This window comes from Gastrolobium bilobum, unplaced genomic scaffold (assembly GCF_033153095.1).
Source record: "Gastrolobium bilobum isolate Gb01-03AN ecotype WA unplaced genomic scaffold, APGP_CSIRO_Gbil_v1 utg7360, whole genome shotgun sequence".
Taxonomy (NCBI): domain Eukaryota; kingdom Viridiplantae; phylum Streptophyta; class Magnoliopsida; order Fabales; family Fabaceae; genus Gastrolobium; species Gastrolobium bilobum.
Window position 1 is genome coordinate 108,432 of NW_026898299.1, and position 12,359 is coordinate 120,790.

General features: G+C 35.8%; 2 protein-coding genes across 2 annotated transcripts; one reads left to right on the top strand and one right to left on the bottom strand.

Annotated features, from left to right (window-relative positions):
- The first annotated feature begins 1,485 nt into the window (after positions 1 to 1,485).
- LOC133314686 (probable receptor-like protein kinase At1g11050) lies at positions 1,486 to 3,482 on the top strand. Its single transcript, XM_061516206.1, has one exon. It carries the CDS (start codon positions 1,518 to 1,520, stop codon positions 3,324 to 3,326), a length of 1,809 nt encoding a protein of 602 aa, XP_061372190.1. The 5' UTR covers positions 1,486 to 1,517; the 3' UTR covers positions 3,327 to 3,482.
- A 705-nt stretch (positions 3,483 to 4,187) lies between these two features.
- Positions 4,188 to 11,048, bottom strand: LOC133314680 (NAD kinase 2, chloroplastic). The gene is made up of 8 exons (XM_061516192.1): positions 10,751 to 11,048; positions 7,783 to 9,756; positions 6,649 to 6,770; positions 6,405 to 6,546; positions 6,085 to 6,309; positions 5,855 to 5,929; positions 4,910 to 5,011; positions 4,188 to 4,645 (listed from the first exon to the last, which is right to left on the bottom strand). The coding sequence occupies exons 1-8, from the start codon at positions 10,961 to 10,963 to the stop codon at positions 4,442 to 4,444; spliced, it is 3,057 nt and encodes a 1,018-aa protein (XP_061372176.1). The 5' UTR covers positions 10,964 to 11,048; the 3' UTR covers positions 4,188 to 4,441.
- Positions 11,049 to 12,359: the final 1,311 nt, after the last annotated feature.

Below are 12,359 nucleotides of genomic sequence, written 5' to 3' on the forward strand. Positions count from 1 at the left end.
TTCTACACATTACTATATTGAATATATATCTCTCATCCTGTATTATTTATTTCTGCTAATCAGCTATATCTGCGTGTCCTCACTCCTCATCATAGGAAAAAATTTATTGTGGTGCTGCCGTATTATTTATTTAGTGGTTTTTTTCATAAATAAAATTTTTTCTTTCATTTTTATCCTTGTCTTTTTAATTTTTTTTCTCTCAATCTCTACTTTTTTATTTTTATTTTGGGAGGGGACTGTCATACTCTCACCCAACCGAAAACTCTTTCTCATCATCATAGATTCATACGATCCACACACTTCACCAGATAAGCCTTGAGTGTTGTAATTTGTTGCCAAGGTAAAGTTTGGTTAGATTTCAAGGCAAAAAAATTAATTTATTGTTTTTTTAATAAAAAATTATGAAAATGTAGTTATTTTCAAATTATTTATGCAAATATAACACTCAAACACGCTCACATGGGACGTGTTTCAATGGAGAGAGACACGCCCATATGGGGCGTGAGTTATACGAGAAACACGCCCACATGAGGCGTGATCAAGAGAGAGACACGCCTAACAGGGGCGTGGCGTGAGTAATTTGGAGAGAGACACTCCCTATTTGGGCGTGACCCAGGAGAGAGACACTCTCCACTTGGGCGTGTTTCGTCAGGTGCTGCCACGTGTCACAAGAGTCGACAGTAAAACTTTGAAAGTCCATAACTTTTGACTCGGGTGTCCGAATTAGGTAATTTTTTTTTATTCCACATAACTTTTCGAGATCTACGTAATGACATCTCATTTGACATATTTTTTTTGTCAATTTGTTTTTTGAATTTACAACAATGATACCATAAGAACGTTTAAACTCAAATTAATAAAGAGAAAATCGCTTTTTAATTAGGAGAAAGGAGAAGGTTAAAACCCAAATTAATAAAGAGATAGTAACTATAACCTTCTCCTATTTTTTAACCTTCTCTTTCCTCCTAAATAAAAAGTGATTTTATGTGTGTTTGTTTAGACTTTAGATTAAAAGATAGGGTTTATCATCTATCATTTAACATGACTATAAAAAATTTTCTACACACACAACATTTTGTGGAGCTCGCAGCAGAAAAAAAAAAAATCTTTGACACGCAAAACGAATCTTTATAACATAACACAATCACTTTTCCTACAACATAACTCTTATAAAACCCTAAAAGATAATATAAAGGTGATGTAAACGTCCCTAACCAAAAAAAAAAAAACAAAACAAAAAGTTAAAGAAAATTGGAAGTAACAATTTGACTATGACCAGCAAAAAGAAACACACCACGTTAGTCACAAATGGCTTTTTAAGTCCAACACTTGCATTTTACTATGTTTTTATTTATACAAAACGTGCCTTATAGCAAGCCGTGGTTGACTAGTAAAACTTCACATCTCTGAAAATGGCTATTATAAGGGTCCAATGATTCCAAAACCTTTGTGTGTGAATGTGTTGCTTCATCACAAATCAAAACATGGATAAGCAAGTGTTGTTCTTTCCCCTCCTCATGTTCTTCCTCTTCACCATTTTCAAAGCTGATGTTGCATCTTCCTCATGTCCCTTGGATCTCAGTTATGTTGAGACCTTTCCATGGGACACTTCATCCTGCAGAGATCCAATTGATGCACAACACTGTTGCCAAGCTCTGCTCAGCCTCTTTGGCATAGGGCTTGCCCAACACCTCAAAGAAACTTCCTTGTTTCAACTTCCTGATGAAAACACTTCCTCCACTTGCTTATCTGATTTCAAAGTCAAGCTTTCATCTATGTCAATTCAGCCATCTTTGGTCCCTTCTTGCTTCCATAACTCAACCCAGTTTGTTACTAACTCTTCTAGTTGTGCAGGTATAATAACTACCAAAGATTGGAAGCAAAAAGTAGGTACGTTGAGTCCACTAGACACTTCTTGTAATGGGGACATGAAGGATCAAACTCGATGCAGTATTTGCACTGATGCTGGCTTTAAAGTTACTTCTCAGTTGACTAGTATTGATCCAAAAAATGCAACAAAGTGTTTTTATTTTACAATCTTATATGCTGCAGCTGTTGTTAATCAGTTTGGTCCTACAGATGTTGGCACAGCTAGTTGCATACTTGGCTTGCCACTGTCTATAAAAGGGTCATCACATAGAGAAGAAGTGTTGAAATTGGTTTTTGGGTTATTGGGTGCTCTTATTGGTGTTGTGCTTGCTTTTGTTCTGATAATTATGTATAGGAAGTGGGATAGGAGAAGGAAGGAGAATATTTATCACAGGTCAATTGAAAACAGTGTTAGGACCAGTGTTTTGCCTAATACTGGTGCGAAATGGTTTCATATATCAGAGCTTGATCGAGCAACAAATAAGTTTTCACAGAGGAATATGATTGGTCAAGGTGGTGATGGGGTTGTGTACAAAGGGACTCTTTCAGATGGCACTTTGGTTGCAGTTAAGGAGATTTCTGACTTGGAAACTAGAGGGGATGAAGAGTTTGGCTATGAAGTGGAGATCATAAGCAAAATAAAGCACAGGAATCTTCTTGCTCTTCGGGGTTGTTGTGTTACAAGTGATAATTTGAGAGGTAAGAGGAGGTTTCTAGTTTATGATTTTATGCCTAATGGCAGCCTCAGTTACCAATTGTCAATTGCTGGGGCTAATAGGCTAACATGGCCACAAAGGAAGAACATAATTCTTGATGTGGCTAAAGGGCTTGCTTATTTGCATTATGAAATCAAACCCCCAATTTATCACCGTGACATAAAGGCTACAAATATACTTCTGGATTCCAAAATGAAAGCTAAAGTTGCAGATTTTGGCTTGGCAAAGCAAGGTAGTGAAGGCCAATCTCATCTCACCACAAGGGTTGCTGGCACATATGGTTATTTGGCACCAGAGTATGCTCTATATGGGCAACTAACTGAGAAAAGTGATGTCTACAGTTTTGGTATTGTGATTCTTGAAATCATGAGTGGAAGAAAAGTGCTTGACACTTTGAATTCATCTGTGGTTTTAATCACTGATTGGGCATGGTCACTTGCAAAATCAGAAAAAGTGGAGGAAATTTTTGATCAGTCTATAAGAGAAGAAGGGCCAGAAAAAATTATGGAAAGGTTTGTTCTTGTTGGGATTCTTTGTGCTCATGCAATGGTGGCATTAAGGCCTACAATTGCTGAAGCCCTTAAGATGTTAGAGGGTGACATTGACATTCCCAAATTACCAGATAGGCCAGTTCCACTTGGTCATGAGTCGTTTCAATCTTCTTTGTTGTATGGTATGCAAAGAAGTGGAAGATCAACACCATATCTTTCATCTTATTCAACAAGTATGAGCACAATATAGATAGAAGCTCTATACTAGTTTGTTTGTGCAGATAGTCTTTGGATCAGAATTAGGTATGAGTCAGAAATTCACGGCCACCACTTGGTGAAGGTTCAAACTACCCTTAAAGTCGTGCCATATATATCTTGATTTTTTTTTTTTGTACACATTTGTAATCTGATCATATACGATTATGGTTTATAGAAGAAATATTTGAGATAAAGTTTGATTTGTTGCATATGTATAGTGTTATAGAAAAGACTTTAAAAAATATAAAAATCCTAATCTGTGCAGTGGAGTCAAAGAGCCTTTTGCATTAACTACCCGTGACATTAATTGGGTCTGCCGTCAAGCACCTGAATTAATAAAAAGATAAGCACTAATAGTCTACAACTCAATTTTTTTAATCAACACAAGTTGTTTTATATTTTTATATTCCTTATTCTTATTTGCTTACCTGTTTTTTTTGACATTTTAAACACATCCATAAGTTGTTAACAGTTCACAGCCACCACCTAACCACATGTCTTTCCTATTGCCGCAATGGTTGACCAAATATAAGAACTGCATATTTTCAAGGGCAGCAGTCAAAGTAGTCTTTTTATGAAGTTTTTCAATTATGTGCAGCTAAGATTCGGATTCTTAATCACACACTTTATTGATTGGCAAGTAGATATTTGTTTATACTTGGCCACGACAAAATCCATAACCTTTAATTTGATATGAAAGTTGGTGAACCCCGTAACCATTTAGCATTCATTATTTGATGAATCAAACAAGTTGATCCAAGGCTTCGTTTTATCGTATAAGAAAAAATAAAAGAAAGGACCCCATAAAAAGAAAAGAAAAGAAAAGAAAAAGTGATAAATTTTCAGATGGAACAATGAGCTGCTTCTAAGATCAGCAATTTACTGCTTTTTAAAAATGTCTACATATACAAACAGCATCTTGCTATTATAACATGTTGAAAAACTATTGGCAAACCCTATCTTCACAATGGAAGCCAATGTAATAAACTGGTAGTATGTACTATATCTATGTTCTGTAATCTCAATGTATACCATCTGTACAGGAATTACACAAGCCCTGTCTTCAGGGTAGGATAATGCATATCTACTCTTTCACTTTCACATGCATTAGAGAGCCTTTTGATCAAGCCTCTCGTTCCAATTTAGGCAGCGAATCAAGCTACGGAACCAATCACCTGTTTGGTCAAACTTGTTAACGGTTGGAAGGGGATGCTGACTCATAGATATTCGGACAGAATCTCCTCTTGAGAGTTGCTGCCTTCTCTTCCCATCAAATGAAACCCAGGCATTACTTCTTGCGTCTTCTGGAATCTGTTATTCATAAACCTTATGTAACTCACATCTTTTACTAAACTCAATTATTAATCACAAAATGAACGCTAAATCCCAAATCATAATTCATCGCGGAGCCTTTTTTCTAACACATGCCGGATAGACAACTTATCATAAGCTCGAAAAAGGAAACATTTTCTCGCATAGAAGAAGCATCATAAGACATGAAATAATAACATCCAATTCTGGCAACAAGAATATCCAATATGATTCTTTTACCACGGAGAGAATGATTAACTTCACCTTTAATTCTAGTTGAACAGAATCTGGAAGTATAACTGGCCTAAATGAGAGCGAATGTGGACAGATTGGGGTAAACAGCACGCAGGGAACATTTGGATGGACCTGAAATTTTCTTTTGTCATTAGATAAAACATAATGGAAAGCAATGATGAATTCCAGTATAAAGCAACATTGATTTATATATTGTGCTGATACCTTACCATTAGAAGATGTACACATATTAGATTTAAGAAGTTCCATTACAGAAAATTATACAAGATGACTTCTATGAGGTTTCTGTACTAATTCAAACTTTGAATAGCAATTATTTTACATCCACCATCTGCAAGTGGAACAAGTGTTTACTGTATGACATCTAAAGAGTAATTTACTCGTTTAACATATGTTCACTATTTCTAGTTCACATATGATAGAAGCAAAGCTACAATGGGAAGCATAAAAAAGAGTATTTTTCCTTTAAGGGATCAGGTAAATGTAGGTACTGATGACACGGAGCCTATTCTTGGGGAAGCAAAGAAAGAGAGGAAACTCTATTTAAGTATTTATTTCACAAAAGAGAAAAAGGAAAGAGAAGAAAATAAAAATTACAACACTATATTCAGGTATAGAAAGCTGCAGCTCATTCCGACTAGTCTCCTAACACTTGCAATGTAGGAAAAAGAGGATTACAACTTAAACAATATCATTACTATCACTAGTTTCAGCCTCTTTGGAACATTATAAAGATACTCATCCAATCATATTTAGTTTCCACCTATAATGCAATGCCATAAAACATGCAAGACACATCAACACAATATTCAATGTCTACCATTCTTGCGCAGAGAGAACAGAATAATGGCTGAAGATTATAATAATTGTCATCAAAGTATTTCAAGGCAAGAATATCAGGCCAATACATCTAATTAATTCCATTACTAGTAAAACACTGGCACATTAACTTACCATGGAACCTCCAGCAGCTGTAGAATAGGCAGTGCTTCCTGTAGGGGTGGCCACAATGACTCCATCACCTTGTACCTGAAAGACATGACATTCGTCATATAGAAGGTATGCCACTGCTTCATAAAGGTGTATTGACATATGAAATTTTGAATATTGACTGTTTTCATCATAGAACAAAAAATATGTGAGGAAATTTAGAGCACAAATAATCAAGACCCAATAAAACTCACTTTGGTTATGAGCCGATCATGTTCATAACATTCAATCTTTGAAAGGTATGGATTAGAACCCCGATCAACAACCACCTCGTTGAGGATATCAAATACTTTCCCTGGCATAGCTTTACCCTTACGAAAAATTTCACATCGGAGACGCATTCTGAGAGTAATGTATACACCATCTCGTGTATTATTTCCATGGATGACTTGTCGTAAGTCATGCTTATAATCTTCAAACTACATACAGAGAACAGAATGGAAGTCAAATATATGAGTAAGAAGCTACCTATAATATTCTATGGCAATATAAATTATGGATTTGAAAAGCTTACACTATGAGAAGTCAGAAAACCAAGGGAGCCAAGATTAAATGACACAATAGGGGGAACGGCATCTCTGAATAAATTTGACGCATGCAGTATAACACCATCTCCACCCAAGCATGCCACAAAATCCACTTTCTCATGTAGATCACTGAATCAAAGGCATTTAATATGTTGAGCTAACATTCAATGAAAGCACAGCTATATAAGGAAAAAATGCTCTGAAGTGAATTGACATTACAAACTCCCCTACCTGGTATCATGACTATAGAAGGTCTGAACAAACCCAAAGCCTGGAATTCTAGCAAATATATCATGAACATCAGGTTCCACAAGAACATTCATTTTCTCTTGGTGATACAGAAAAGAAGCAACCTGCAGATTAGATATAGAAACTGTATTGAGAAAGGATGTTTATTTGCAAAAGTTCATAATAAATACTCATAATTTCCATAAGAATTTAAAAATGACCAAATAAAATTGGAATACCATTCAAACCTCAAAACTACCCCAATTTCATGTTCCCTAACAGATTTGATTCCTAAATTTCATGTTCTCCAATTTCCATATTTGAAAAGTCATTACAAATTGAACACAAGAAAGGGACAAACAAATTGATATAGCTTTCAAGTTAAAATTATCTTTAATAGTTCTTTCATGAAGAACTTCAAAATACTTGAAGCTCCAGTGATTAAACCTGTCAATCATATATAATTGGTTACCATAATGAGCACATATAAACGAACTCGACCTTAAATGAGCCCAAACCTTAAATGAAATTCAATATAATACAAGCTTTTAACGAGAACCCATACAAAACTTCCGTACATATCTGTTACATAATTATATAATTGTAAGAAATATGAAATATATTTATATAATAGAAAAATATTACATACATAAAATAATAAAACTAAATAAAAAGGGCAAACCTCCTACACTAGGCTTCATGACTTTGAGAGAGTAAGGTATCTAAGATAATAAAACTATATAATATATATAATTATAATATAGGAGTAATTCTCAAGCTAGGCTTGTTGATTAAATAGGTTTTATGACCATCTCAAGTTTGATTTAGTTACTATATGAGACAAGCCAAGCCTGGGCCTCCACTAAAAGCTCAGCTTAACTACAGCCCAACAGCTACTGTTCTTCAGATTAATAAGGGGCTGATTATATAATGTTGATTAAAGATACAATTACGCGCATAGTTGATTGAAAGCAATGTCAATGTTTTCCATGTTCAATGCTAAATGCCTAAATCTCTTGCAAAAAAATGTTCCTGAACATCAATTTCAAAAACTCTGATTCTAGACCATTGAAATGCCAAAGACGACCATTGCTTTGAACCATTTTCATGCTTTTTAGGGTCTAAGAAAATCATTACCATTTTTGCTTCTTCCATTAGTTCTTCCCCCAGCTTTTTCAACAATAACACATTCTTTGGCGTCGACTTCCACATAAGCATCTGTTGCTGGGTGCTAGGGTGAGTAAAAGCCAAAGAAGATTCAGTCACCTTTTCTCTGGTACAAGAAAATCCATCTGTTCGAACTAGGAACATCTCTGCTTTCTTTCTTGATTGCACCCTTACAACTCCTGTTGAAGATGCACACATATCTCCTTCGATGGATCCCAGGTCTTCATTACCCAAGGCTGGCCCAGCCTTAACCTCATCATCTTGAACCCTTTGAGAGTTAGTTGTGACATTATCAAAGTCTTTGTTCACGATGTTGGAGACAATGGCATTAGCCGTGTAATGCATCTCTCCTTCACTAAATCCATTTACTGTTCTGCTAACAGGACTAGAAGTACTCCCGTTCACTAACTTCCAACTGCCACCAACTTTAATCTGGGGCTCTCCATATGGATAATCCACATGAGCTGACCCATTTGAACTTTCTGGACCCACAATTTTAGGTACAGGATTATCACCACTGCTGACAATCATACCCTCATGTAGTCTTTCAATATGCATGTTCCTTGATTGTGGTAAGCATTCCAACCTTTTAATCTGATAATTGAAATAAGAGGGTGGTGAGATCTTCCTCCTTCCCAAAAATCTGGACATCTCTGTTTTGGAAAAAATATCACTAGGAGGAACTTGAGCTTTTAAAGGGTTAATTTTGCTTAAGAAACTTGGAAAAGATCCTTCCTCATTAGCAGCAGTGGCCTCTGATAATTTCCTATTATCAGGAGTAATTGCATTTAAGGCCGCATTACCTTGTGATTTTTCATTATACTTCTTTTGAGAGGTGCTTCTGTCAAATGTTTCAACAGAATTATGTGTTTTATTCAAACCCTCTTGCAGTGAACTGATATCCTTTTCCAGGAAGGATCTCTCTGCAGTCATTGAAGAGTCGTGCAGTGTCCCAGATCCATTGGTATAAGGTGATAACATGTCATAGGGAGTAACTGGTGGATTAGAAACAATCTGTGATGTAGAACGAGTCATGTATTGCCTCCATCGGGAGACCATGGCAGATTTTCTCCAAACTCCTTCCTTGCTATGAACATAGATAGGCCTTTTGCTACAATCTGAAACATAAGATGCAAACCTCACCACCTGTTCCATTGTAGGTGCAGTCCTAACTTCAACTGGGATTTTTACCAAATCAATTTTTCCAGATGAAATAGCATCATGCACAGCTGCTTGATAGAAGTTATCTTTTACACTCTCTGCTCTGAGATCTATAATCGTTTTATATCCTCTATCCAGTAACCACTTTAGGCCTTCTTCTGTTACCTGACCACCTGTCCAAAAAGCTGCCTCCAAGTCTTTGGATTCTGTGTCCTCTTTAGAAGTAGATAAATATACAGGACTCCAATTTGCAAATAGTGTATGACAAGGATAACCCTCCCCACGAGGAAAACCAGTATCATAGCAGACATTCTTCAGCCTCTGAAGTTTCCTCCATACATTTAAGCTTCGATCATCATCAGGTATTAAATAGTTCTCAAGAGCAACATGCAGGCTCTCAGAACACCTTTTCATCTCACTCCTAAAAACGGCAAGTGGGGGGAGGTTATCCTCCATTGTGCTAACCTCTGCATCAGGAAAGGGATTCATAATTGAGGATCTTCCAGAAAGAACATCTTCCCTGCCTTTGTTCACAAGGGAAACCATGCATCCGAGGACCGAAACTATTTTATCTTCTAGTTGAGGTTTCTCATCTGATGGAACCTCATATGACACATTACATTCACCAGTCAATGGGTTACATAACGCATCCATTAATGCAGAATGAAGCCTTTCAGAATTCCTAAAGATCCTACAATATGCCTCAACTTCAGCAATATCACCCGGAACTGGACCCATCCAAGACAACTGTGATGGCTCATAGGATTGGAAGGTATTCAAATTCTAAAAAGAAAAGTATCAAAAACAAATTTGAAAGCTAAGTGTCAGTACATGACATGAATTTCAGGAGTTAATTCATCAAAGCATACAAAAAAAAAAAGAAGACGACAAAGACACCAACAACAGTATGCTTAAGCGCACACACAAAACTAACAAAAGAAGTTCAATATAGTTTAATTTGATATTCTGGGGTTTAGATTTACTCAGAAATGCCCACTTGTTCTTAAGCAAAGTAACTAAGAGAATGAAACAAATGGCTCATCAATAGCATGCATCAGAATTTGTCAAGTTCACATTGCAAGAAGAAGGAATTAAAAGAATGGAGAAAGCAACCAAAATGCACAGAGATGAACAATTTAGGCTTGTGCAACATTCAGAGAATAGGACAAATGATTTCCTTATGTGGATCCTTGCTTAAGAAACCATACATCTGTGAGTGAGTGAAGAGTTCACCAACAGCAAGTCTAGAGAATTTTATTTTTATTTTTTTCAGAAGAAGAAACAAAAAATAATTTTCACTCATTTTGAGGCAAACGGTTCAACATGCACAACACAAATTTGAGTAACAGATGAAGTGATCAACCGGACACTCTTTAGTAGTACATACTCCCACACTAAAATTAGAAATACATGCATTTAACATCAAAAAGTGAATGGAAAAAAATGCAATTGGGTGAGTCATGTGTTTCTAATTTTACTAGCTGTAAAGAAAAGTACTGAAATTTGTTCCTTTTGATTACATGAGAACCAATCTTGAGTAAAAACGGACTTCCCCACATAAAAACTTCGTATCCACATGAACTGTGGTTTTTCAAAACTTAAATATCAAAACATGATCACACAAACCAGCCAACGATTTCTTATAATAAAACCTACGCCACTGAGTGTCCAGGAACAGTGTATATAGAGAAAGAGAAACTGAAAAAGCTTGCAATTCTGAAAGTAACATAAAGAGGAGTTGAGAAAGAAGAAGTTAGATGAAGTAATAGAGACATACCCGAGAGTCGAGTCCGAAGTTCAAAGAAAATGACTTGGAAAGTTGGGCGCTGATGACGAACTTGAGGTGTCTCCGAAGTCTTCTTCCCTTCCTCTGAAATTCGAAGCCCAAACCCAAACCGAAACCGAAACCGAAGATTCTTGCATTGGCCAACGACGGAGGAGGCTCGAAGAAGCAGAGATACGAAGGGGACAGAATGCCATGTCGATACATGCTACCATCGGAGTTCAAGAACGAACGATTCTCCTAAAAAATAAAAATGTTTTTATTTTATTTTTGTTTTATTTTTGTTTGAGATGTTATTATGCTGTGTTGTTTGGATGAATGAAAATGTTGTGGTTGGAACATGGCGGGTGATATGGGATTGCGTCTAATGATAATTTCGGTGGTGGAGGCTACATGTCTGGTCTGTTCAATGGACATTTGCCGTTATGCTCCTTCTTGATTTGATGTTTATGTATTCCTTTACCTTTTTTTTCCCCTTCTCATTATCCATTTATTTTTTCTAATATGATTGGTCCAGGTCATCACGGCAACATCTTAAATCTGATTGCTATTTTATATAATTAAAACAACAGAAAATCATTTCTGCATATTATTTCCGTCACAGAGACAAATACTTAAGGGAGAAAAATCATAAAGAAAAGAGCTACACGGCATAGAGCCCATTCTTATTTTAGAGTGATTTTTATGTGCTCCCGGCACATTTTTTTTTTCTGTGGACGGAAGTGAAAGAAAGAAAGAAAAGATTGAGGAAAGAGGAGAAAAGAAAGAAAATAAAATTTTTGGTCCAGGTGTCAATTTTTTAATGAAAAGAACATGATGGTCCTAAATCATATTAATTTTTTTTTTATTTTATGTATGTGACAGAAAAATAATTTCTATTACAGATGCAAAAATGATTTGCCCTTAAAACAATTAACTTTTCTCTTTATGAAGAAACTAAGATTTTTTTTAATTTAATAAACAAATAATGACAATCATTGATTTCTATTCATCAACGGCTGTGATAGGAAGTAAAAGTTCTAAATCTTACAGTCAAAAGAATCCAAGTTTAGGAGATGAATATTTTGAAATTGAATGTTATATGCAAGTGGATCAATGAAATTGAATGTAAGATTTTTCATTTTTATATCGGTCCAAATTAATCATGTCTCGTATATACCTAATCACATGAGTTATGCAATTGGACCAAGGATTAATAATATCTCAAATTTGTTACATTTTAAGTTAATCTCCTCATATATAACGGGGTAAACTGCACCCGTTACACTAGCAACAGCAAGGATACGTTAAGAAATGATGACAACAAACGGGAAACTGGAATACCCAAGTCCAGAGAAGTACCATGTTTTGCAATATTTGTACAAGATTTTCCTCACTTAATGTATAGTTCCAGGCTACTTCCCCCGGTCAGATTGAACGAGCAGATTAATATCATTTACCAGGGAAAGCAAGGATGAATTGTAGCACAACCATGTAAAGACTGATGAAGAGAAAAGATTTAAATTCACCCATAAAAGAAAGCTATCAGTGGAAGTTAAAGAAACAAATCTAACCAATCTCAACTTCCTCTCCGAGAGACAAAACCCATTGTTGGACTTCCACC